This window comes from Neopelma chrysocephalum, unplaced genomic scaffold (genome assembly GCF_003984885.1).
Source record: "Neopelma chrysocephalum unplaced genomic scaffold, ASM398488v2 Primary Assembly neopelma1_44, whole genome shotgun sequence".
NCBI classification, from domain to species: domain Eukaryota; kingdom Metazoa; phylum Chordata; class Aves; order Passeriformes; family Pipridae; genus Neopelma; species Neopelma chrysocephalum.
The window spans coordinates 17,446,361-17,474,135 of NW_020897703.1; the positions used below are offsets into that span (position 1 = coordinate 17,446,361).

The 27,775-nt window shown below is 37.0% G+C and overlaps 1 protein-coding gene across 2 annotated transcripts; it reads left to right on the plus strand.

Moving 5' to 3' along the window:
• Window positions 1-322: 322 nt before the first annotated feature.
• On the plus strand, window positions 323-27,775 carry IFIH1 (interferon induced with helicase C domain 1). 2 transcript variants are annotated; one of them, XM_027678736.1, is made up of 16 exons: window positions 323-972; window positions 2,752-2,908; window positions 4,575-4,751; window positions 8,503-8,583; window positions 11,935-12,155; window positions 12,911-13,121; window positions 16,137-16,354; window positions 17,908-18,024; window positions 18,499-18,622; window positions 18,718-18,954; window positions 20,835-21,091; window positions 22,520-22,669; window positions 23,378-23,539; window positions 23,864-24,054; window positions 26,138-26,231; window positions 26,335-27,775. In XM_027678736.1, exons 1-16 carry the CDS (start codon window positions 523-525, stop codon window positions 26,515-26,517), a joined length of 3,030 nt encoding a protein of 1,009 aa, XP_027534537.1. In that variant the 5' UTR covers window positions 323-522; the 3' UTR covers window positions 26,518-27,775. The 2 variants fall into 2 exon arrangements, with proteins under 2 accessions (XP_027534537.1, XP_027534538.1); XM_027678737.1 differs by lacking the exon at window positions 26,138-26,231 and having other exon boundaries at window positions 438-972; window positions 26,335-26,461.

Sequence of the window (27,775 nt, forward strand, 5' to 3'; positions counted from 1 at the left end):
AAAGACGTTCCAACAGCCTCACTCACGGCTCGAGCGCCTCACTGCTGTCGGTGCGTGCCTGGGAAGTCGCCAGTGCCGAAAACCCTGACACGCTGCGACTGGCGCGAGAAATTCGTGAGCTGGAAAGTGACAGACGTTTGTGTTTATGATTGGGTTTTTAAACTCACGGTTACTGTTAAAGGTTTCGGTTTAAACACTGAGGAGTGGCACTGAGCGCTGCCCTTCCCTGCAGGCGCAATGCCCCCGCCCCGGTGCGCCGTGTCCCTGCCCCACACACCGCTCTCGTAAACGAAAGCGAAAGCGACGCTGGCTCTGGAATAAAGTGGGGCCGGCCCGGCGCCCGCCGGAGGAGACGCGGAGGGGAACAGGGGACCTGTTGCTCCCAAGGCCCAGTCCGGGCCTGTCTGCGGAGCCCCGGCAGCGGCAGCGCTCCCCCGGCCGACCTAGGGAGCCCCCGGGCCCCCCGCCGTCCTCCCGCGGCCGCGCAGGAGCCCCGGGGCGCCGGGCGCCGCCAGCGCCGCCATGGAAGAGGGGGACCGGGACGAGCGGTTCCTCTACATGATCTCCTGCTTCAGGTCGCGGCTGAAGCAGTTCATCCAGGTGCAGCCCGTGCTGGACCAGCTCCCCTCGCTGAGCGCGGAGGAGAGGGAGAAGGTGCGGGCGGCCGCCCTGCAGCGAGGCGGGGTGGCGGGGGCCGAGGAGCTTCTGCGGGCCGTGGAGCGGGGGCCCCGCGGCTGCGGCTGGTTCCACGAGTTTCTGCAGGCGCTGGAGCACGGCGGCTGTAGCCTGGCCGCCTGCTACGCCAACCCCAGCCTCAGCCAGCTGCCCTCGCCGGCCGAAGAGGCCGACCACGACCTCTGTGTGCACCTGGTGCAGCTGCTCCACAGCACGCTGGTGGACAGGATGCGGACCGTGCAGGTGGCCGAGAAGTGCCTGGAAATGGGCATCTTCAAGGAGGAGGACCTGGATCGGGTAAGTGGCCCGCCTGCCAGGTTGGGTGCCAGGCAGTGCCACGGAAACTGCCCAGCCCCAGTGTCTGTGAGGCACGTAGGAATCCACAACTAGAAATGGCCTAGTAAGTGTAAAAATGAACAGGGAGTACCCAAACTTGGGGGAAAAGAGAAATGGCTCTCGGTAAGCCAATGAAGACCCTTGACAATGGGACAGCAGGTGGGATGCCAGCTAAGAACCTGTGAAAGAAAAATGCCATGAACCAAGTCACTGGAACAAATATACCAGGCTTTACTGTTACTTATTATTTTGCCCCAGACCTTAGGATCAGGAGATGAAGTGTCATTAAGTATCTTCTTGCTCTTGAATCATACCAGGAAGTAGCGATGGCCTGTAAAGTCCTAAAGAATACTTGAGTTAAAATAAAGCAAGACTTTGTCTCCCCTTTTTTTTACCATAGGTTCACTAAAGACTGTCATAGTAGGTGAACAGAAATACCAGTTTGACAAGAACAAGGAAGTATTAACCTTTGACAAAAACATTTGCCAGTGTTTATCCCATTTGGCTAAGAATGACTTACCTGGAGTGTGAAACTTACTTGAAACCCAAAAAAATGTATATCCTGAAATGGTGTTAGAACACATTAAATTAATAATTGCCAGAGCAATAAGGGGAAAACTGGTAAACAAAGGGTGGTGCTACATCACATTTGCACTCTGAGCCTTCGCATCCACTTTTAAGGTAGTTTTGTACTCTGTCTCAGTTAAATGACAGTAACGTACATAACTTTGTCTTGTGACTGTCAGGTAGCAGCAAGAATCAGCTACACCCTAATGAATCAGAAGTCAAGCATGGTAACACACAGGTCGATGCAGAGGCCTTTTAGGAGGTTACCAGCTCCATTCCCTGGTAATGGGTCCCTGTGATCCCCCAGACCACCTTTTTGCCTCTGGTATTTCCATTAAGCCATTCATTACCCTTCCCAATCCTGTCAGTTTCAACTCCAGTGGAGCCTAGTCTTTCCTAATGCCTCTTCCTACTCCCATTTCCCATGCACTTCCTTTTAGTGTTCAATCTCAGTCAGGTGTTCCCACTGCAATGTTTGCCCATTTCCTTGTATATCAGGATGGGGGATTCGTGAGCCTCAAGAAAATTACCTTTGAGGACTGAACACCTGTCTCAGGCTGCTTTGCTCTTGGGATTGTCATTTCACTTCTCATGTGATTGCATGTCAAGTTCTGCTTGTGACAGCCTTGGGACACTTTTCCATAGCTTCTTTGAGGGCAATAGTGACTTTCTAGAGGCTTGGTTATTGTATTTTTAAGTGGGAATTGAGGTGATAAAGCCAGAGTTTAAGAAGGGAAATGTTCTATCTTATGTATAAGGTCATGTTACAGATTAAGTCTGAGTTTTGGTAAGATGTGTGACATGACTTCTCCTTAATCAAGGTTGCTTATTCCCTAAACCAGTCTGAACACCAATTAGTATTCCACAATACTAATAATTATTATATAGTTATTATTATTGTAACCATTGTGTAGTACTACCAGTCTCTCCAATTAAATTTCAGATCTCATAAGTCTTATATATGCCACCTGAAACCATCCAAGATAAACATGAGGTTGGACAAAACTGCAGTAAGTCTCTTCTGATTAGGGGCAGGTCTGCTTCATATATTTATTTTTAAGTATGTTTTAATGATGACAGGGAAATGCTTTTGTACCTAGACTATTCTTACTAACTTCCTCGAACCATTTCCAAAGTCTATATGATGATTTTTTTGTGGGTTTTTTTCACCAGATCCACACTGTTACTGACAATCGTGGGAACAGAGAGGGTGCAAGGGAGCTTCTGAGCAGAATAGTGCAGAAGAAAGATTGGTTCTCTCCTTTTCTGATTGCTCTCCGTGAAACCCAACATGGAGACCTGGCAAATGATTTAAGTGGAAATACAGGAGGTAATAATCTTATTTCACTACTACTGACTTTTTTTAATATCTCTTTTTTTTGTAAGATTCCCATCGTATTGATTTCACTGTGACCCAGGGACTAATGTTTTTGCTCGTCCAGGGATTTAAAAATCAAGTTATTTAACAGCTTAATCAATAGATTTTAAAACACTAAAAATTCTTACTTAGCAGTATGAGAATTGCCATAGTATGTATTCAGTTGTAATTAAACTGAATCCTTACTTTTTATAACCCATTGGTTTTCAAGTGTGATGTTTTTATAATCAGTCATATTCTGAAGCTTAATTTGAACAAACAAAACTGACCTTACCTGGATTTCTCCTTCAATACAGTACTTAAATATATAAGTATATATACTTATAAATATATAGTATATATAAGTATATCAATAATAGAATAAACTATTAAAGCGGCCACTACTTTTTATTCCCGTACGATGATTATAATATTGTAAAATTATCCCAGTGCTCCCTTGGATTCTAAAATATAAAAAAGAAGCAGCCCCCAAATAATCCATCCCTCATTTTTACTGTGCTCCACATATATTTCATAAGATTTTTGAGACTAACATTTTTTAACAGATTTCCCATTTATCAGCTTCAGCCTGCTCACCTGAGGAGCTCACCAGAACTATGTGTCTGTGCTTTTAGTTGCTGCATATGGATCAATGCGATAAGACTGGGGTAAGAGGGGCATGAAGGTTTTGGACAGGAATCAGCCTGTGTTCTGCCAGACACAGATACACAGGTGCTGTATTTGAGTATGCAGTTCAAAGATGGTTGAGCACTGCAGTCTGCAGGACAAGACCAACCAAGTTGGAGCCTCAGAAGATCATTCTGAGTGAAACTCAGATCCTGGGAATGGCTCAACAACTGAGCGGCTATTGTGGTCCTAATTTTAATTCTGGTCCTCAGTTTCATTCAGAGTAGCAAATATTTCACAAACATGGAAATTATTAATATTCTTTTCATATTTTTATTTTCAATTCTTTTCAAATTTGGATTTCTAAATTTTCAGTACAGTAAAGAGTATATAGGGTAAAACTTAAGTTTAATTCAGTTTTTTGGTGGAATACTGAATGAATGCATTTATTCCACAGTTTCTCTGTAATCTTGGACAATGCAGGGCCTAAAAGAAACTGTACAGACTAATAAGTGAAGCCATAAATTGTGTGGCTCTTACCAGAGGATAAGTAATTTTCCATGTACACAATCCTGTATGTATGTAGATACGTCAGGTGTGTAGTGCTGGAGCATCCACTGACATAAGGTCATGGACAGGAAACACTGAGAACAGCTTCATTGGGTACTGTGGAAGGAGAAGACTGGTGCTACATTTTAGCACTATAGGTTGATCATCAATGATTTGTTACAATAAAACACATTGTTATTAGCAGACGCCTACACATAGAAATTGAGAACTTTATAAAAATAAATCTATTTGTTTCTTTAAATTTAATGTCTAACTACAGAGTAATATCTTAATATTTATAAAAATGTCAAAATTCCAAACTATAGTGTTTGAGTCAAGACCAAGACTGTATGTTATGCTGTTATGTACATGATGAATACAGGTTAGCTCTATGTTTTCTGTGCTCCACACTAAAAGAAAAGAAATGTTTTATAGTACTTTAGAATTTCTCTTTGTTTTCTAGGAACGGAGAATAGACAAAATGAGCTGAAGAACAGTACAAATGAAGAAACAGAAATTACAAGCCAACCAGGATATGTCATAATGGAGGATTTGAAACAGCAAGAAAATGTGAATGATAGTTTCATCAGTGAGAGCAGTGTATTGGAAACATCCATGGGAGAGAATTCTGTAGATTCAGGTTTGTTTACTAAGTGGTATTTTGTGCTGGTACCAGTTAAACTTTAGTAACTGCAGGTAACTGAGAGAACTTAGTACAAATTTTTAGAAATTGCTGTGGCCTGTTGTTCACGCAGATCTACTTTTAAAAACATGTCTTGGGAGTTGATTAAGAGCAACAGCAATTAGCAGCAACAATTCCCAAACATAGCTGGGAACCAATGGTTCAAACATATGCTGCATGATTAAGGAGCCATTCATATGTGTTACAAGTTCAGATGGAACTTGAACAATAGTTACAACTGAGACAAATCCTATCTGAAATTATTCTAGTGAGCTTACTCAGCCAAAGGAGTAAGACAGTTAAGGCTGCTCTTTTTTTATCAAACATGAATAAATTTTAAAAAAATTGGCTCTGAAAAACTGCAGCCTTTCAGTGTACAACAGTAATAGCCTATTTCTCACTTATCATAATATTAACAGCATATCACAATGCTTCATAGCAAATACTGAATTATTGACTACAGCAAAAATACCAGCTTGGTTTTCCTGGATTAGAACATAATTTGGCAGTATAAAGAAGAGGTGCCAAATATTTAAGGATAATTACAAAATGGATTAGACTGAATTATCCTCATTGTTACTTGGAATCCTTCCTGGGCAAGGCTAAGGCTCTTACTGGGCCTCACTAAGGGTAGGTTTTCATTGCTATTAGCCTGATCTTCTACTTGACTCTTGCCAGGTTGAGGGTTACAGATAATTAGATCTATTAGTTATTAACTAGCCTGCCACAAGCTAATTCTGGACAGAAAACTACAGTCTCCTCAGCAATGAACTGTACTGAAATTAATAGATAATGGGTATTAGCAGTTTGTGCAGCTGAGCAGATCTGTTCAGTGAAGTGGTCCTAAGAGTGTACATAGTACAGGGATTCTATCAGTTTGGTTCACATTAACTTCAGTCTGGTGTGGACTGTGTACCTACAAGTGAAGTGGCTGGGACACATGAAACATTTGGTTTCAGCTGACAATGAATTTCTTCTGATCTAAACCAGCTCTGTGATATGAACCAAAGTGGTGTAAGTGGGGACAATTGACAGATGCACTTCTGACTTTAACTAAAGCAGCAGAGCAGATGCAGTGTAACAGGGGCTGCCAGCAGACAGTGCTGCATGGACATGGCTGCAGAGGAACAGGCTCACATAAGCCATCTTGAAGTGCAGTAAGCTTCGATCTCTATGTGCTTCTACACTCAACTGCACTTAACTCTTTTTCCATTTCCATCCTTTCTTGTGACCTGATAAGACTGTATTTTTAAACTAGGCAGCTGAAAACTGGAGCCCAGATTCTACTTCCAAGTATGCTGGGAACCCACATGATTTGCAATTTGATGTTGTCAAGTATTGTCAGTTTTGCAGTACGTTCCCACTGTTCTTTCATGTCTTGAAAAGGACATATTTCAAGCAGAAAGAAGCTTTTTCAAATCACTTGAAATTACTCCAATTTGCATTGTATCTGAAGCCTCCTCTGACCTGTTTATTTGAGTAGCTGAAACAGAGGGAGTCAGAAGGTATGAGTGCAGCAGGGTCATAAAAACAAATCAGAAGTAGATCATTTACCCTAAGAGATAACTAGAGAAAAATTGTGCATACAAAAACACAGGTAAGAAACTACACACACACAAAACAACACAAAAGCAAATAAGTTTGCAAGGTCAGAAGTGAAACACTTGGTTAAGGCTATAGTTACATATATAAACAACAATTTAAATAATAGCAGCTCTGTTTTTCAAGGCTTGTTTTTCATTGCATTCCATTGTCTTTATACTTACTAATTAGTCAGTGCAAAATGACTGAAAATCTTTCTGTGGAATATTCTACATTACAATATGCAAGAAGCACTCTAAAGGAAGGTTAGCAAAAGTGGTGAAAACAGCTGTTACAATATCAACTCTTTTATCTTCATTGTTTTGGAAATGCCTACTGGTACATTTGTTTGTTTGTTTTCTTAGTTTATTTTATTTTAAAATAATTCAAGAAAGGCAAGAGTTGAAAAAGGAGAATTTTATTCACCTTTCATTTGGAAGAAGATTATTTTGCATCTCACTTCACCACTGTTGTTTTCTGTTGAGATATTATAGTGTCATACATACTGCACGTTGTTATTCAGATAATTATGTACAAAACACCTTATGAATGCATATTTTTACATCTTAGATCATTTAGATGGGAGACCATATGGAATAGATACATAGAATCTTAATTTTGTCCTCTCTTTCCTATCCTATATAGATTCCTAGAAAGCAAAAATGAGAGATAGCAGTATCATCTTCATTTTCACTAATGCTACTTAACAGTTTTGTCACAGGTCTTTGAACATGGCTTACAACTGGTGAGGCTTTCTTCTTTTTTGTGCCTTTCTGTTGATTGCACAGATTTCCAGGAGACTGGCTTAATTTAGGTGTTTAAAGTTTTCAATGCCCTTGTCTATCATACCACTTCCTATAGATGATGGTGATTAATAGTGGGATCAGATTCTGATGGAATAAATGATGACAACTGTAGGACAGTAGGACAAGTGTTTGCATCACTTTTCATGGTTATATTAGAAAAACTATTGATACCTGACTCCTAGTGGTAGCTAAGGTAGCTTCATAAATGTACTGAATGCAGACTAGGTTTAATTTCCACCTCACTTACCAAGATTTTGTAGTTATATTTCAGGAGCTCCTTTTAAGACACTGTAACTTCAGTTCTAAACTCTCATTCACAGAATCTGTCTTGCTTTATGAATTATTTGTTGGGGACAATAAATTGGGAAAAATATGGATATGGACCATAATAGGGTATTTACTGGAAAGAACTTGATATAACAAAAGTTCACTAGATGATTAAGCAAAACATCAGTCAATGACTGATTTCGTATGCACACTGTAGGCTCAGTTGCAGAGTGCCGTAGGTAAGCTGACCTAAGCTTACCTTAAGGTAAGCTCAGGATGAGGCAGTTTGAAGAAGACTTTTCTAGAAGAACTGCGTGTCTCTTTAGGTATTGAGAGGACTGATTTGGGAGAAACCCGGCTGTTTAAATTACACTGGTGACCGAAAAAACAAGTCAGTGTAACACATTGATCGCCCAGCAGAGGGAGAGCTCAGCACGGGAATATCCCCGCGGACTTCCCAGTCAGGGCGGCCCCATCCAGGCTCTGTTTTTGCTTGCAAACAGTTTGGAAGATTTAATAATTCATCACTGCTTGTATTTACCTGGGAACTATGGTTTGCCCTTTCCTTGTTACATGAAGAAACTTAAAAAAAAAAAAAAGAAAACTCAGAGCTCTGGTTTTGTTTTTATTCTACTACAGGTATAGCTCTCACGGCTTACAGGGAGTAAAAGAGAATGTTCAGTTTGCAAGCAACTTTTTTTGGATTTTCACTCTTCTGAAAAGATAAAAGAGGATAGAGAGGATGGAGGGGATCATGCAGGTGGTCATGTCTGGCCCCTCGCTTTCAAATGATGAATCACAACCCACATTGCCTTACCTCTGCCATGTTTTGGATCTTAATCTTCCGCTGCATATTTTCTTCCATAAGAAAAAAAATTATGTTGTTCAGATTCTTATCTTTACCAAAGACAAAGAAAATTGTATCTCAGCCATCCCTTCCTGATAACCATCTAGCCTATTTTAACAGCTTAGGGAGCAAGCAAACAATATGCTTTTGCTATTAATATTTGTACAGCAAATATACTATACTACATTTGTTTGTGGTTTTCATTTAGAGTCAGATGTCTCCATAGGAGATGGAAGTGTCCGTAACTTCAGTGAAAACCTGGGCCAGAGCTGCACAACCAGTGATTCAGGTATGTTTCCCTTCTGTTCTTTAGAAATTACAAAATAAACTCTGGAGGGGAAGCACTCTGTGAATGGTCTGGAACAAAAATTAGTGGAAGGCTTTCACTGTGAACACTAGTTCACTGTATTTAGATGCCAGACTTACTCGTATTTTTTTGGAAAACAGATACCATTTTTAAGTGTCTGGACCTAAGTCCTAACCCCCAAAAGAGTTGATTTACTGAGCTCATCTGAGTAGGTCTCTAGACATTGTCATCATATGAAATAGTCAGTGAGACAGAATGATAAAATCACTTGGGCTGAAGAGACTTACAGAAGTCGTCCGGTGCAGTCACCTGTACAGATATTCACAATGCTGCCACATAGACACGTGTCTTTTGCTCTCAGAAAGGAGGTAGATTGCGCCTGGCCCCTGCACAGGGTAAGTGAGAGGGAATAGGACATGTTTTAGAAGTATCTAATCATTAGCAGAAGCATTTCCAGGGTACCTGCAGAACAGTAATGAAGGTCTACGTTCTATGTAAGTATTTTAGTAGCCCTATTTGTAAAAGCAACCTAATCAATGGGTTGCTATCTGAAGACCTTTGCAAATCCCGCATTTAAATGCATGTGCAAGTTTTAAATACAGTTTTAAACTAGATATTGGGCCATGTTTACATAATACTTAGCAGACAGGTATTATCGTGCTATGTATAGTTTGAGCCTAATTAAACACTGTAAATGACATCCCAATATTTTTTTCTTCTTCTTTTTTTTTTTTTTCAAATCTTAGACCTCAGACAGAACAAATTTGCAGCTGCCCACCATGGTGAACAGCCTGTTTGCCTACACAGAATTCAAAAGCTACTCTTTGGAATCTATCCTTTCTAAAATTTGTATTGGGACTGTGTCTTGTAAAAAAGCTAGAAACAATTTGGGTACCTTTCAGGCCAGCTCTGCCTAATAAACCTATAAACATCGTGTAAATGTTATATATCATATGCCTGCAAAGTGCTTACTATAAATACTTTTAAAATAGTTTCAAGCTTTTTAAATATTAAAATCCACATAATCTATAAGTACACAAAAAATTCAGGGTAGCTCAGATCTAAATTGCTACACTCTAGCTAAGATTTTAGTCTACATATTGCTAACTCCTCAGAATACACTTTACACTTCTGCATGAACTGAGGAGACTCATAAGTCACATTGTATTTTTTTCCTTGTGTCACATGAAATGTCTGGGCACGGAAACTTCTCTGTTCTGGGGGTGGTCACACTGTATCAGTTGGTCAGGTCAATCCAGGCTACTGGTGTGTGGCTGCACATATATATGTGTGGCCTGATACTTTAAGATTCCTGAAATTCTCCCATTAAGTAAATTGGACATTTGCTATGTCTAGTAACTAGCACTAAAAAAAAAAAAAAAAAAAATCACTACACTTTGGTGAAGAATGCAGAACAGATTTTTTCTCCAATGTTTACTTTCTACATGTTCTGTTTACATGTGGGCTTTAAAAACAACTAGTTAAAAAGTTTTTAAAAACATTCACACTTTTTAATCATGCCTAGTAAACTCAGTGAGAACAACTAAGCATCTGCTAAAGAGATGCAGATGAACTTTGTGATATTTATGGATTTTATAATTTGAAATTTTGCAGTAAGGCTGCTGTATTAACAAAGATGTTTGGATGGTGTCTTAATACATTGATATGATTTGGATTTTAATGTAAAGAATCACGTTGCAGTTTTCTGTGCAAGGATCATTTCACATTTAAGAAAAATGGAATTAGCAATTCATATGAGCCTTGTACAAGGGCAGACAACTTCTCTAAAGTTAAACTGTGCATTATGAAAATCCTTTAATTATTACATTTTTTAATCTGCAAAAAGATTCCTGTGTGAGCCTTTGTCTAAACAGGGGCTGAGGAAGTTAGGAGAGAGCTAAGTTAAATATTTTTTAGGCCTAGACCGTTAATTGAGGATGTTAAGGAACTGAAATTTAACCAAACAGATGGGTGATAAAGTGCTAGTTTCAATACGATTGAACTATTGAATTTAGCCAACCAGAAAGCAAACAGCGTTCTTCCTCAAAAGAGAGTAGCAGAAGTCAGATAATTGACAGCAAGTACTCTCTCGTGCAAATTTCCCTGCGTTCCAGGTAGCCCTGCACTCACACTAAAAGGCAAAACAAGCAAAAAACACTTAAGAATGGCATTCAGATGTTTCCATCAGCAGTATTTTATCAAGCTTCATTACTTTTTGTTAGTTTAATTTTATTTAATGGAATCAGGAATACTAGAAAAATATACTTACTTTGTGTGTAATGTCTCAGTGATAATAAAATCCTCATGATTCTTCACCAAATGATATCAGGAAACAAAACTATATGGGTTTTTTTCTCTCATTTTTAGTCTAGTAGAATGAATTTGTATCTTTTCTTCACTGAGGGCAGTTAATACATGGAGGGTGATCTAAACATATTTGTAGAGGAAAAAAAAAAACACAAAAACTCCATTGAAATAAATCCTTCTGATATTAAGGTATATATAATTTCTGACTCCCTAAATATATGTAAATTCAAGAGACTTGATATACTTTTCTTACTGCTTGAAATAATTCAACGACATTTTTCTACTTTTAAGTTTTGAACACTGTTTGTTTCATCTGTGAGCCATAGATCAAAACTCTGCCATTGCATTTTAAATGAGAGATGGAAGACTTTGGCCTTAGGTAACAAATGTATATGGCTTTTTAATGAACAGCTCAGTTGCATTATGTATGAGTCAGGCTAAGGAGCAACTTAATCTACTATGAATAGGTGTGATACATTCTGCTGTTAGCTCTGTCTTGTACAGGCAGTTGAATTTTCTTATCTATTTGATCTTTATATTTTATAACTCCATCATTTTTAAGTGGTCCCTATCTCTTTTTCTCTCTGTGGCTCCACTCTTGGAAGTATTTAAAAAAGTAGCTCCCTTGTGACCAAATAAATTTCAGTATTGATGAAGGAGAACGTCACATAAATTTGACTACATTATAATAAATACTGCAGCTCTGAACACAACTTTTGTTGGTCCCAGTGCTACTGAACCGTATCTTTGAATTCATACATGATAGCAATCATGTCAATATAGACAGGTGAAGACATACTGTGGCTTATTCCACCTATTCTGATTGGTGACTGGATATAAGCAGTTCTGATCCTGAGTTGCACAGGTCCACAGAGTAACATTGTCTGTCCTAATATGCCCTGTTTCTATTTATTCAGAAGACACTTTTGATAGTAAATCAGTATTTTTCTCTTTGAAATTTTTTTCAATATTCTGATATATGTTTTATGCCTCCTGTTTGATACTCATATTTCTTTCTACCCTTAGATGAAGATGAAGAGGAGAGGAGAGCTTCACCTGAGCCAGATCTGACTCTGAGAGATTACCAGATGGAAGTTGCAAAGCCAGCACTAAATGGGGAAAATATTATAATATGTCTCCCTACAGGCACTGGTAAAACCAGAGTGGCTGTTTACATTACCAAAGATCACTTGGATAAGAAGAAAAGAGCATCAGAGCCTGGAAAAGTCATAGTACTTGTTAATAAGGTATGTTAGTCCACTTTTTTAAGACTAATAATTTTTAAACATCATGCATTGTTAATATAGACATTGTAAAATGAATATAAACACAATTCTCAGCTTCTCTAGATGTAGCTATGTTAAAGGCACACAGCTCTAGACTGTCATCTCCTTTGCATCATCATCCTGGTGCAAGCTCAAATTATTTCAGTGTACCCCACTGCAAGTGCAAATTTAGATGCGCCCTAATAACCACATTATTTTAAAAAGTAAAATTTCAAATTGGAATGAATTTTAAAAAATAAAAATATTTTTCACATTTTGTGTTTCAGTTTGGTAATGAAGGCCATCTAATGAGTCTCACAGTAGTTAAGGAATATTTTTTCAGATTTTCTGATAGTGGCTGTAATTTTTACAGTTAAATTTAGCACATATAAATTAATCTTCTACTGTAATATTAAAATATAGAAATACATTTAAGAACTTTATTGAAATAATAAACAGTATCCATATCTTCTTATAAGAATAAATTTTATAGCATGTTATAAGCTCAGTTAAAGAGCCAGAGCATGCATGGCTTGTTCATTCTTTCTCAGACACAGATAAGCCAAGTTTCTTGGGACAAAAAAAGTTTCACAGGAGAAGCTGGAGGGGAGAAATAGGTTTGGGGATTTTTACTGCTTTGTTTTGTTTTATTCGACTAACAACATTTCTGGCAAACAGGCATGTATTTTTAATCCTGTGTATGCTCTGGTTTAAATTCTTTGGAAACTTTTGTTCAGGTACCACTGGTACAACAGCATTTAGAATCAGAGTTTCATCCATTCCTGAAGCGTTGGTATCAGGTTATTGGTTTAAGTGGTGATTCTCAACTGAAAATCTCATTTCCTGAAGTTGTCAGAAGAAATGATGTCATCATCAGTACAGCACAAATCCTTGAGAATTCACTGATAAATGCAGACAAAGAAGATGAAGAAGGTGTCCACTTATCAGGCAAGTTTTTAATTCTGAAACTTTTACAGAAGGAATAAAAGTATGTCTCTAGTCTGGAAAATTGCAGAGTAAAAATGTGTCACATTCAGTAGGTTTTTTCAATTTACTCGTTTAATAAATGCAAGCAGAAGTCAAAACCAGATCTTAATTAATGAGCATGCAATTTTTGCAAGCCAAAATTAGACTCTTATAGTTCATTTGTACTAAATATTTGTTATGCTTCCTATTTTATCCCACTCAAGCACAAATTCATGCATTTACAGTCGTACTGGTTCCACTTTACAAGCTTGGTAGAGCATTGAGCCATATCACATAGAAGCCATAAACAGGATGAGAAAAAACATGATAAAAACTCAAATGTAGTTTGTAGTTTGAGAAGTACAATGGAACACAAGATAAAAGCCAATCTGTTGTAAAAGTAGTATTCTTTAAACTCTTAAAATTTTGCTGATGTACAGTGATATTACTTATAATGTCTGTCTCTCTGAGCTTGGCAGATGTAATAGTTTCCTACAACAGATGAAGGAAGTTGAAAACAAAATATAAACGAGGCAAGATTGTTTTCCCAGAATACTAAAGTGACAGGTATCTATGGGAGATCAGAAAAAAAGTGGTATTATGTGCCAGTGACATACATATAATGGAACAGCTGATGACTTCAGCTCCAGGATCTGGGCTGCAGTGACCTTCCTCTGTGAGAAGTTAACTTCTCCCTCTATTTGCATGCAATCAAATCCTTTTTAGATGGGGCAGGATGTAGCTGAGGGGAAAGCTATAATATTCAAAATAATGGACCTGAGATAAAAGAAGTGCTAGTCTGGGTGTTACAGAGAAAGCAGAGAAACCTGAGGGTCAGTCTGTGTCTGTCAGTGCCTAGTGCTGACTGCAGTATTGCTTGATCCAAAGTAACTCCTGCAGAGCCACTTGGGGACATCAGAATTGCCTCTCCTCCTTCAGAATGCCTTGTTATTAACCTAGGCAGAGTACCAGAGATTTTCTTATTCTTATTTCCTTTCCACTGCACCTAAGTTAATAAACTTTCCTAAATCTGAATAACTTTGTAATCTTGTATAGAGGCATCCGAACATTTATACTGGAACTGCTGACCAGTTTAGAATTGGGCTGTGTCCCAACCAGCTTGTCTAACGAAATGGGTTTTGAATGTGTTGCACACCTTGCCAAGTTTCCTTCATAGAGAGCTACATTTTTTCCAGAGCTGAGGTGGCCCTGCACCTCATTTTTTTCCTCTGTGCTATTACACCTGTGCTAGGAAGCTTAGCTGGACCAAAGCCAAGAAAGCATGAACACAGCCAGCTCCATTTCTATGGCTGTGACTTGGTTAACTTGCAGCCTATATAAATCATCCTAATTAGTTATAAGTTTTTTATTCCAAATTTCTGTGCTTTCTTTTTTCATCTGTTTCCACAGAGGTCTGCATTACATGTTATGTGGAATTCCAGCCTTAGTGCAATGGGGGGGGGTCTCTTAATTGTATTTTACCAAATGTTTACCCTTTTTGCCAAGGTCTAAAATCACTGTGTGGACTTTCTAAAAGCTATGTTCACCTTCTGTAGTAGAAACACATCTCTTCTAGTTTCTTCACAAGTAATTATAGGAATATGCATTACAGACATAATGGTCGAAATCAAAGGGAGTAAGTTCATGTTGGCAAAATAACTGAGAAACTGCTAGTACTGCTTCTGAAGTCTTGCAATATGTATAAATCTTAGAAATAAATAGGAATTTAGGTTTGAAACTACATCACACCAGTCCAAACTGGCTTCATGATCACTTGTGTGAAGACAATCAGCTTTCCCCAGTGATGTGGAACACTGGTTTGCTTTCCTAGCGGTAGTCTTTGGTGTAGCCTTTAAATAAAACTTCCCTTCTTTAGTCTCCACCTTTCTTTATGTTCTTCACAGAAAGGCTTACTGAGACTGATCTAGCTCTCTGTTAGTTTTCAACTTCTGCTACCAGCTGTTGCAAACTCATTTGTAGTGATGCAACAGTTCGAGCACATCATTGTGTAAACAAAACCATGGCAATTGTCCAGATTAAAAAAACCTACATATGAGTATTTAAACCTGATCATTTCTGTGACCTTCTTTACAGTCATATCCACAAACATTCCTCAAATTGTTGGAAACTATGTTGAATTAGAGAGTTATTGGCCAGGTACAGAAATAATGGGAGCTCCATAAACCAGTTTTGCTGCTAGAGAAAGAGAGAAATGTTCATGAGTGTTTCAAATCAGAACATTGAAATATATGTCACTGGCTGCATGTGCAGATGGATTAAAGATATGTTTTCTATATTTTTGAGACATTTAAAATAAAAAAAAATCTTATTTTTCCTTATTGTATAGTACATTACTTGTTGCATGTAAATATGATCTGACTAAAATGCACATAAAACCTCTCTGAATCTTCATTAGTTTCCTCTACTACAAAAGAGAGATGAGTGGTAGTGCTCCCACTAATCTGTTTGTTCTTTGCAATAGCACATCCGTAAAGTAATATGAATCTTCTAATTGGACACAAATAGGAAGGAAATCTCTGTGTTGCTACAAAATGGAAGTGTATTTGGACCACAACAAGCCTTTCAATAATGTCTGAAATGCTTCTAACACGTTATATATCTTCTCATAAACAAACAGTATGTAATTTGTCAGATATAGTTATGATTTAAAAGATGGTATTGAGTTCAGCTATATGTTCTTACCACAAGCTATTAAAAATACCTCTCTGAAATTCTTTGTATCATCAGATTTGTTTTGCAAAAAATAGAACAGCTTTTTCCATTACATGAAATGGAAACTACTTGACATATCAGGACTGCAGCAAAGATTCCAAAGTCCATTAAATATGTACAGCTTCCATCCACACTTTCCTCCAGCACTACAATTTCCTAATACATTAATTAGTCAACACCATCCTTACCTGTTATAAGATTTAGTCACACAAATTCTACATTTGAAATAAAATCGTTAATTTTAAGCATCTTTTTTTTTTCCAGACTTTTCCCTTATCATTATTGATGAGTGTCATCACACTCAGAAGGAAGGTGTCTACAACAATATAATGCGTCGTTACTTAAAAGAAAAGATGAAGAACAGGAAGCTGGCAAAAGAAAACAAACCACTGATCCCACAACCTCAGATTCTGGGACTTACAGCCTCACCTGGTGTAGGAGGTGCAAAATCGTACTCAAAAGCTGAAGACCATATTCTGAAAGTAAATAGCCCTCACACTTGCAAACCATCAAAGGGACATTGTCTTGTTCAAGTAGAACTTTTTAAGTCAGCGTTAGGCTCCAAATATACAATCTAATTTTTTTTTCATGTGTACATGGAAGTTCAGCTCATAGCCATTCAGAAAATTGACCCACTACAAATTAATGGAAATTCACACACAAATAAAGTTTACATTACAGGAAAGTAGGATTGTTGAAAAGGGAAGTAAAAAGATTGCCTCGCTTGAAAAACATTCTGAAGTTAGGATCAGGGCAAGAAATCCAAAAGGTAGTATGGTTTTATAGTTACTAAAAAATTTATTTTTCCATTGATAGATTATAATTTACTGTGTATTCCTAAACACTAGACAGATGATGTATTTTATACCTGCATATCCAGAGGGACTAAGCTGAGCTTTTGTGTGGACCCAAGAAAATGAAAAACAATGTTGAATACTTATACAAAGCAGAAACCACTTGTGAGATACAGGTAGCACAGTGTTTTGTTTTTTTCAGTTAGAATTACTCACTGAGAGGGGAGTGTTGTGGAGTTACATGAACACCAGAACAGAGATAATTTGTTAAATTCTATACTTAAAGAAACTATATTTTACTTGGAATTAATTGGATTTACATTAGTAATACAAAAGGCCAGTGATACAAAAGCCCAGTAATACAAAAGACTCCAGTGAAATCTCCTGACTAGTAACTTGCACAAGAACAGAATGTGATATTGAATAGGTGAGACCTACAAGAAGCTTTTATTCTGTATTAAAGTAGGTAGAATTGTGAGGTATTTTGGCAAAACTTACTTTCAATGGAAAAAGGAGAAAACTCCTTTTCATCAGCTCTGAAATCCTAATGATAGGATGCTGGGGTTTGTATCTAAAGAAATGTAATCCAAATATGCAAACTGAAATAGATAACTACAGCTGAAGACATTACAAAGGTTATCTGCCAGACTTCCTTTCTTGTTTTCTCTGCTCATAAAAATCGTAAGGTTTCCCCTTATTACTTGAGACTCAATGACAGACATGTATGTATTTTCTCCTTGTAGGAGATCAAAAGCAGAAAAGTCCAGTTCCGTTGTGCAGTTAGCACAGAAATGTTCTCTGCCTTCCTGTTCCAAGAATCATAATTTCAAATTATTTTCTAGTCTCATAACAGGTCTTACTTTTACAATTAATCCTGAAATTTTTTTATTTTTTTTTAATTTCACCATTGTTTTTATTTATTTTGTGCTCCAAAATCTACTCTTCCAAAGTACTGATGCTATATTTTCCTTTTCAAAATACTTGTTTTCCACTCTGATCTACAAATGTTTTCCTGTATGCAAGGATCATTTTTCATGCCTAAAAATTAACTTGTGCAGCTTATCTCAAATCCTTTTCAAAGACTTGGCCTTTCTTATGCTGATAGGGCCTCTATCCAATTTTTTTAGGAAGATAATCAAGTTATATAAATATGTAAATAAGAAACCCTGTTGCATTAATTCAGTTTTCATGTGGAATAACTCATTCAATATTTAAAGAAATAACATTTGGTTTTCTCCCAGATCTGTGCCAATCTTGATGCATGTAGAATTATGACTGTTGAAGAGCATGAGGACCAGTTAAAGAATCAGGTGAAGGAGCCGTCCAAGAAGACTGTGGTTGCAAATGACAAAAAAAGGGTAAGTTTTTTCAAACAAATCAGTATTAAAGTTGTATTTCTCTTTAAAAGGATGTTGTATGGTATCGAAACCTTTTGCCCAATGCTCTTTTTCTATAGACTTTTGATGATCCATAGTCCTAATTTGAATATTGTTGCTTTCCTCTGTATGGAAAAGTATCAGTAAAGTTAAATAGAGCTAATTTTTTACTTATGTCAGTTATATTTTTGAAGTGTCTGGTCAAAAAGACCTTCTGAACCATAGTTGATATGTTTGTATTGGAGTGACATTATATTCTGTTTAAAAAGTGTGATTTCACAATATAATTCGTTTAATATTGTGAACTACATGTTTCCATAACTAAATGCATTCAACAACCTTACTTGTTTTTTGATTGGAGGGTTAACTTTTTAAAAAATTACTCAGTGTGGTACTTGGCAAATAGTTCTGTTGCCAGAAGATGCTTACTTACCTTGCTAATCAATTTATTTCTAGGATCCATTTAGAGAGGAAATTACTGAGATCATGACAGAAATACAAAACTATTGCCAGTTCCATCCAAAATCTGAGTTTGGAACTCAGACATATGAACAGTGGGTGATCAGAGAAGAGAGAAGAGGTAACTGCATAGCAAATATACCCCAGCTTTGGATTTCTTTGGGTCATTCTATACACAGACATGTTTTTGTGGTTTTGTATTTTTTTCACTTCTAGCTGCAAAAGAAGAAAAACGCAAGGAACGTGTCTGTGCAGAACACTTGAAGAAATACAATGATGCTCTCCTGATAAATGACAGTATCCGAATGGTGGATGCATACAATCACCTAAATAACTTTTATAAGGAGGAGAAAAGTAAAAAGACAGTAAGGAGTGATGACGATGATGATGATGATGAACCAGCTGTATCAAAACAGGATGAAACAGATGAATTTCTAATAGGTTTATTTCATAGTAAGTTTGAAATACATTGTGATATTTAATATTTGAAATCCATAACTATGTACTAGCATGGTTTGCATGGGCCAATTAGTTATTACATCCTAGAGATTGCTGTGCTGTTTATTATGACAGTACCTTGATGTCCCAGTTCATACAGTTTTGAACACATTAAACAACACCAAAGTGGGGTCATGTCACAACGTGTAATAGAAGTTCCTCAGCTCTGGCCTAAGGGCTCTTTCTTTTTGCTGCCAGTAAGTAAAAACTGTTCTCTGCTTTCCTCCAAGGAAGTGTCCCTGAGGAAACTGACAGATACATAAAACGTGTATTCCAGTAGACACTCTTGAGGGGCAAAAGGTTGAGCAAATGGAATACAAAAGTAATGAAGTGATGGGTTCTTAACCAACACTTTCTACCAAATTTTTTTGTGTACTAAGAAATAGGAGTGATGACCTTGAGTTAGTTTCAGGTAAAGAGCACTTAGTGAGAGAATTAAACAAAGGATAAAACCTCACATACCAAAGTTAGTTGCCTTTTTTCTCAGATAATTCACCTTGGAACTGGGATTCATTCAGTCCTTGACTCATGAATCTTTTTTGTTTTTTCAAATTTAGACTGTGATCATTGAGAAATTCAGGAATTGTTGAAAAAAACTTATAAAAATAGGTCATATAATGTCAGTGTGTTTTTTTAATAACTCTTCATACTTTCTTTATGCCCCCTTATTTAGAATTTCAGTACTAAGCTGTTTCTAAGAACCAAAAAGTTAAACTAATTAAAAATGAAAATGAGTTTTCTAGATTGTTTTTATTTCCACAGGTAAACAAAGTTCAAAGAAATTATATTCCAGTTTGTTATGATTTTACCACTGAAAGTGACAGGAGTAATAGAAGAAAAACTAAAATTTTTCATCTTTTTAGAGCAAAATTCATTTTTGGGGGATAAACTCCCTGGAGACATTAGTGTAAGTTTAACTAAGGGGAAAATTGTGGGAGTTTGTTATATCTACCTACTTTTTGTATGGCTTTCTATATGTTTGATTACATTCTAAAATATGAATAAGACTAGTCAGAAAGCCACTCTCTAGGTGGTGTTGTAGTTTATGGCCGTTGAGTACAATTGCATTGGACTAGGTGCACTGCAATAATCTGCACAGGGTGATGACATCAGTGAGAGTAGTAACACACAAGGCCCCCACCTTAAAGTATTCTTGCTGAGTTTACATAATCATCTGACAATGACCTAGACTTTTAAATATTAGAAGTGTTTTTAAAAATGAGAACACATGAGGAATCTTCCCTGCTCATGGTCAGTAGAGCCATTTGAAGAGTCTCATTCATTTATATTGAGTATATTGAAACATCTAAGAGCTGCAATACCCATAAAATGTGCTCATTCTGCTATCTACTATATTACATGTTTCTAGTGAGGATTCCTTCTTTAATTAATGTCCCAAGGACAATTTATGTCTAAATTTATGAAAACATTATCAGCTCTGAGGCTGTGCATATTAATCTGTTTCTTCTTGTAAGTCTTTTTTCCATTATTTTAAAATTATTTTGGAAATATAAGCTGGTATTTAGCCCTTTAATACAGTGCACTTAACTGTACCACTTCTTTTGTATAGAAAGGTTTTTTCCTTTGATTTATTCTCACCATGAGATATAGTGTACAATAATGGTAATTTATTTGATTGATTAGTGTGTTTTTAATGCATATTAACTCATTTCAAAAATAACTGGTATGCCACAGTTCTTCAAACTGAATGTGAATTAGCCATGCTGAGAGTATTATATAGAAAGCTGCTCCTTGCTTTGTTATTTGTGGGTTTTTTCTAGAGCTGTAATTTTACATGGTTACTTTTTCTTAATTTACATCTGTTATTTTTAAAGCAAAAAAGAAGTTGCTGAAAAAGTTGGCTGGAAAGCCAGAACATGAAAATGAGAATCTAATACAGTTGAGAAATACTTTAATGGAGGAGTTCACGAAGACTGAGGAACCTAGAGGAATTATTTTCACAAAGACTCGTCTAAGTGCCTTTGCTCTATTCCAGTGGATTCAAGACAACCCAAAATTTAAAGAAGTGGGAATTAAGGCCCATTATCTTATCGGCTCTGGACATAACAGTGAAATGAAACCCATGACTCAGGTACAGAACCATACATTTCAACATTGCATCTTGTACATGATTTCAGAAAACAGCTTGGTTTAGTACTAGACCAATGGAGCTTAGAGTTCTGGTTTCATACTTGCTAGCAACTTACCTTCATAAGCTGCTGGATAGGTGAATAATAATGTTGGAATAATTTTATTTCCAAAAGAAACAAGGATTTTTTGGTTATGGATTCTATGGCAATAGGAGTAATCAGCATCCGTTGCCTAGAGTAGTATATCGTCAAAAGGGACACAAGCTATAGTGAGGCATATAAAGGAAAAGTAAACAAAATGGAAAGAGAAAAAATGCAATCCTAAAATGCGTTTATACTTATCAGTACAACAGTATTTAAAATGATATTTTAGTTACTGAATTAAAAAATAAAATTACAAAGTTGATTATGCCTGTCTTTTTCTAATACCATTGCTTAATCAAATTATACCAATTTATATGCATGCTTCACACTGAGACATAACCATAACTTGCCAAAATTCATAATGAAAATATCACAATTGAACACTCAATTGTGTTTGTCTTGTACCATTGTGTTGATTTCATACACCACTTGCAATTCAAACATTTTTAAAACAAAGTACATCAGTATCCTGAAACCTCTCTTCTATTCTACTCTTTACTCCCATAAAATTGCTACTTCAGCTTTTAAGCAAAAATGGTGTGGTTTACTGTTGGGCAGAGCCCATTTTCTTCAGCTGCTCTCAGTTTCAAAAAAAAAGTTAGGAATTGTTCCCTCAAAAAGTTGCTTGTTTTCCATGGAAACCTGGAATTTAATTTGTAGCCCACATTGCATAAAGAAAACAATAGCTTCTGCATTTTGAAACTGAATATAGCAAATAGCAAGATTCTGTCCCTCTGCTCAAGCTGGTGACAATACCCAGCTGATTCAGAAGTCTATTGTTTGGATGCTTTTTTTTTTAATTGTATCATTGTTGTGCTTTTTGGTGCTCCCTAGATCACTAAAATTATTATCTCCATTTATTACGGGGAATTTTAAGTGCTTTGGAACTAGACTTAGAAGCCTATCCTTTGATTGGACATGACTGAAGTGGTAGAAATCCAGACTTTTGAATAAGTATTTAAAGACTTTAAAAACAATAGAACAACTATATTGTCAAATCTCCTAGTACCTGTGACATAGGCTACAAACTCCCAAGCTCAGTTACCTTAAAAAGATTGGCTTCTGCTCCCTTCTCCCTCAAAAAAAGATGCTAAACACCTATTATATTCAAAAGGAACTCCTCATTTGTGATCTTGCAAGGTGCTTAAATGCAGTTGTTAAAGCCACATGATGTTTGACACTGAACTTGGAAATGATGGGATTATAATTACTGAAACTTGTTACTGAAAAAAGAAACTACTACTGAAAGTTAATATACTGATTTTTTTTTTTTTAAATATTTACAGAATGAGCAAAGGGAAGTTATTGATAAATTCCGATGTGGAAATGTAAATTTACTTATTGCTACTACTGTAGCTGAGGAAGGCTTGGACATCAAAGAGTGTAACATCGTTATTCGCTATGGCCTTGTCACTAATGAAATTGCTATGGTGCAGGTATGAGTTTTGTGCACACACAACTTATTTTTAATAGTGCTTTTCTGTTTGGAATGTGCAAATGGTGAATCATATACCTGGTGTTTGGAAATAATTTTGAAATGTTTGAGGGCTAAAAGAGAAAACTCTTGCAACAAGGTTCATTTCCAATTGCCACCCTCAGTCTGTAGGCAATATAAAATTTGCCTCCATGTTTTAATGGTGTAGCATCCATTCAAAGTTCTACATAAACAGTAAGCTCTTTTAGTAGAAAAGGTATGAGAATATGATCATCAGACCAGTTGATATCAGAGACATTTGTACCACCAGTGTATGTATACCAAACCACCAGCAGCTAAAAAGAGATAATTACATATCAGAATATCAGTTTGACTATGCTCTCATTTAACTTGTGAGCACAAATATTTATATATTTAATATTTAAATGCATGTTTATATTTTGGTGACAAAATACAGTTTATGCGTTGCAAAATGTGCTAATCACAAATCTCTGAGCAGTTTTCACAGGTATCATTGATGATAATGCAGAAACACTATATGTTATTCACTGATCCTTTATCTGTCTGAGATAAATAGAAAAAAAAATGCTCTTTGGGGACACTGCATAAGGAATAATACATGTCCTCCACCATGAAACTAGGAAAAAATGTTGTGTGATCTCATAGGGAACATTGTGCTGTTTATTGTTGCATTGCTTGCAAATTGTAGGCTCGTGGTCGAGCTCGAGCTGATGAGAGCACCTATGCTCTTGTGGCTCCGAGTGGCTCAGGAGCTGTTGAACGTGAAGATGTTAATATTTTCCGTGAGAAAATGATGTATAAGGCCATTCAGCGTGTCCAGAAGATGCCACAGGAAGAGTATTTAAATAAGGTATTTACTACAACTCTGCACTTTCCCTTTAAAGAAGACTAATTTATATTATATGAAATACTTTCTATTTGAAATCTACTTAGAGAAGGAAAACTTAAAATAATATTAGTTACTACATATGGCTTTGAATTCTTCTGTAAGTATTTGTTTTATAATCTGTGTTTTCTAGTCCTTTAGAAAGGTCTGGTTTTCTTTTGGGAAGGGGGGAAACACATGTCGGGAAAATTGACTGGAAGTCAGTGAACTCAGTAAAATAACTGGAAAAGAAAACTGTTGCTGTCATTCCACCAGAATGTTACAGTGGTCTTACTGATCTGTTTCTAGATTCAGAAATTCCAGTTGCAAAGTATAGTGGAAAAACAAATGAAGGCAAAGAAAGATCAGCGCAAGACATACAAGAAAAATCCTTCACTAATAACATTCTTATGCAAAAATTGCCACAAAACGATATGTTCTGGAGAAGACATACAAGTTATTGAGTACATGCATCATGTCAGTGTGAAAAAAGATTTCCAGTAAGTGTTTATGAACTACTTTATCTCTTTCAGGCAGAAACAGATTTTCTTTTCAGCAAGGCTCTAAAACAGCCTGTAACCCTCTAGGCCCTGGGAGAAAAAAAAAGATTATTCCAATATTGTCAGGTCCTAGGCTCTATGTAATTTACAGTTAAGGAGTTTGAATGAAGTGTTTGTTCTTACCCCTGATTCAAGGTGAATAGAGTTTGAAACTCTGAAAAAAAGATACAGTTTCTGTGGTAATATGTAGTATGGTATGTATTCTGCAGTGTAAGTGGTCTTACAATTCTAACAGACCTGGGATAAGAGTTTGCCTATGGCCAGGTACTCAAATAACATACTGCCACATCCTGGGCATTGACAATTGTGTATTTAGAGGATGTTCACACTGGTGACACACCCCTTTTAGTTCTCCTAGTGATGCTTCTGATGCTATCTAATTTGGTAACAGAATCACAGAATCACAAAATATGCCGAGTTGGAAGGGACCCACAAGGATCATCAAGTCCAACTCCTGGCCCTGCACAGGAGAGTATCACACAGGAGAGTGCCTGAGAGTATCATCCAAATGCTTCTTGAACTCTGTCAGGCTTGGTGCTGTGACCACTTCCCTGAGGAGCCTCTTCCAGCACCCAACCACCCTCTAGGGGAAGAACCTTTTTCTGATATTCAACCTAAACCTCCCATAACATACCATCAGGCCACTCCCTTGGGTTCTGTCACTGGTCACCACAGAGAAGAGATCAGTACCTCTCTGCCTTTAAGGGAGTCAACAGCTCCTCCCAGTATTGTGTCATCTACAAACTTCCTTAGTATCCCTTCCAGTCCTGCGTCCAAGTCATTTATGAAGGTGTTGAAGAGCACAGGGCCCAAGACGGAGCCCTGCAGAACTCCTCTAGTAACAGGTCACCAGTCTGATGTTACTCCATTCACTATTACCCTCTATGCTCAACCTGTGAGCCAATTGCTCACCCACTGCATGATGTGTTTACTCAGCTGTGTGCTGGACATTTTGTCCAGAAGGATCCTGTGGGAGACAGTACTGAAAGCTTTACTGAAATCTGAAAAGATTGCATTTGCTGGCTTCCTTTGATCAACCAGGTGGGGTACCTTGTCATAAAAGGAAATCAGGTTTGGTAAGCAGGACTTTCCTCTCATAAAGCCATTTATGTTAAACTCTGTTAAACTTTTCAGTGACCTGATGGCAGCAGGTCCCACTTATAATGCAAATTAAGAATTCAAGAAAACAGTTTAATTCAACTTAAGTTGCATTTACTTACTACAGTAAATTTGTAATGGGTATCATACAAGCCAGGTCAGATGTACTTTACTATTACATAACAGAGACCATCCTACCATTCCATCCTACCAAGATACTGCCCACCAAAGTTCTCGTTTCTTTGAGATGTATCACTGGTATATTTTGTAAAGATTTTTGAAGAGGTATGAGAAATGAGTACCTACATATTGGAAAAATTAAAATTGAGCTGCAGCCCTAAATATTGAAGTGTTTTTCTGTGAAATTGTCTTGTTAGCATAATGTTAACTGATAATTCAAATACAAGGTAATAATTCTTATAGCTCCTCTGCATAGGCTAATAGTAATCATCAAGATCAAGTACTCCCTAAATAAAATGATGCAAGAATGTGCACATACCCTGCAGCTCTGGAGAGTTAGATCCAAATCATTTTGTTAAGGGCTAACGTAGAACTACAGGGAGTAAAAAGAAAACCTCTAACTTTCAGGTATTATTTCTTTGACAGTTCCATGGCACCTGAAAAAAATTATCTAGATCTGTTTCCTATTATAACAGAGAGTCTTCTGCTCCTACTTTAGATGTGTGAGGGAGGATGCAGCACCTGAAATGCAGTGAAAAGAGACATGGAATATACATGTATTTCATCGTTATGTAGGAGCATGAAGTATGACCTTGCATTTTCTCCAGCTCCTCAATGTACACAACAGTTAGAGAGTTTATGACTTTTTAGGTTTCATATCTGTCTTCAGCAATTGTAGTCACTGTGTGTTTGTAGCATTGAATGACCAGTGTATTCTGATGGGTGCTGTCTGACTGTTTTTCAGAAACCTTTACCATACAAGAGAAAATAAGACACTGCAAGATAAGCATGCCGATTACCAGACAAATGGGGAAATTATATGTAAAGATTGTGGACAAGTGAGGAACATCTTATTTTCTTACTCTTATTTTGTTGTTGTATTTATTTCTGTCTAATGATTTTGTCTATTTTATCTGAAATGTAATTTTCTTATACTTGCAGGCTTGGGGAAATATGATGGTTCACCGAGGCCTTGACCTACCTTGTCTGAAGATTAGAAATTTTGTGGTTGTGTTTGCAGACAAGAAAACAACAAAGCAAATTTTTAAGAAATGGGGAGAACTGCCCGTCAGGTTTCCTGATTTTGATTATGCAGCTCACTGTCCTTCAAGTGATGAAGATTAAGGCCTTAGAATGAAAATAAAAGCCCTTTTCAACTTTCTCTGTTCATTAGAAGTTCCTGTGTCCTACAGGGAGTGCTGCATTGTAAACAGTGTGAGAGCTCCTGGGCATGAGGAAACTGTCTTTAAGAGGAAAAGAAAAACAAGGAAAGAGAAGGACAAAGTCACACAGCTACAGGCTGCATTTAGATTTGCAGTGGTACTCCTGGATAAAGATGAACAAATGCATTGCAGTCATGTGTATCCATGGAACAAACTCCTGTCTCTTCATTACAGAGTGACAGTACTTCAAAAGTGTATTAGATGACCTGTTGTCAATCCCAGAACACTGAAAAGACAGCTTGAGATGTGCCATGGTGATTATTTTATGGTTTTCTTCCTTTTGAAGATAAAGTATCTCAAAAGAGGAGCCATGTAAAAGGGAACAGATTACCCAAGGGTTACTTCTCAATCGCTGTTACTTTGTCAGTGTTTTCCTGACTGAATTCTTCCCCTCATATACTTAGCTGTAAGTTTACACATTTTGACAGACTGAAATTAAGTTTCCTTTAAAAGACATTTCAAAAAATCAAGCCTTTTACCTGAAATTGATCAATTTAATGTACGAGAAGCACATTGCCAAAGTGACTTTCTGTGTGTTATTTCATAGGATTGTTAGACTGGCTACATAATGATGTATGGGTTTTTTTCAATAAATTACTATAATTACCTTTGCCAACTCTCATACTGTTTATTCTCTTCCACTGGAAGTATTTTGACAATACTAATACCATGGTTCCACCCTAGAAATTTAAAGGGTATTGGTATTCTGACTGCAAAAATAGCATAATCTGCCTTTGTATTTATCTCATGGACAGATTCCCCAGCCTACTCCCCCATATTTGTAAGTATGATATTGGACAGTGGAAGGAAGATTTGTTGTTACAACAGTCAGCTTTGCAAATTCAGGATAAAGTGGTATGTATATTGGCAAGGACATGTAAACACTTCAGTAGTCCCAGGTAAAATTTGTAAGTTAGAACACAGTTGAAAAGTATATCCCAACCAAAAAAAGAATCTTATTATGTCTAGATCTGTAATTGCTCTGCATTTTTAAAAGTGATATAAATACTGTACAGTTTTTAAAATCAGATTTGATTTCAGGTTTGCATCAGAACCAGATTTGGGGTGGGTTTGTGGGGTTTTTTTTCATATTTCTGGCCTTGCTTCAGGTGGGGGGAGAAAAAGCCAAATTTCTGACTGTGAAGAGCAGTACATTTCAG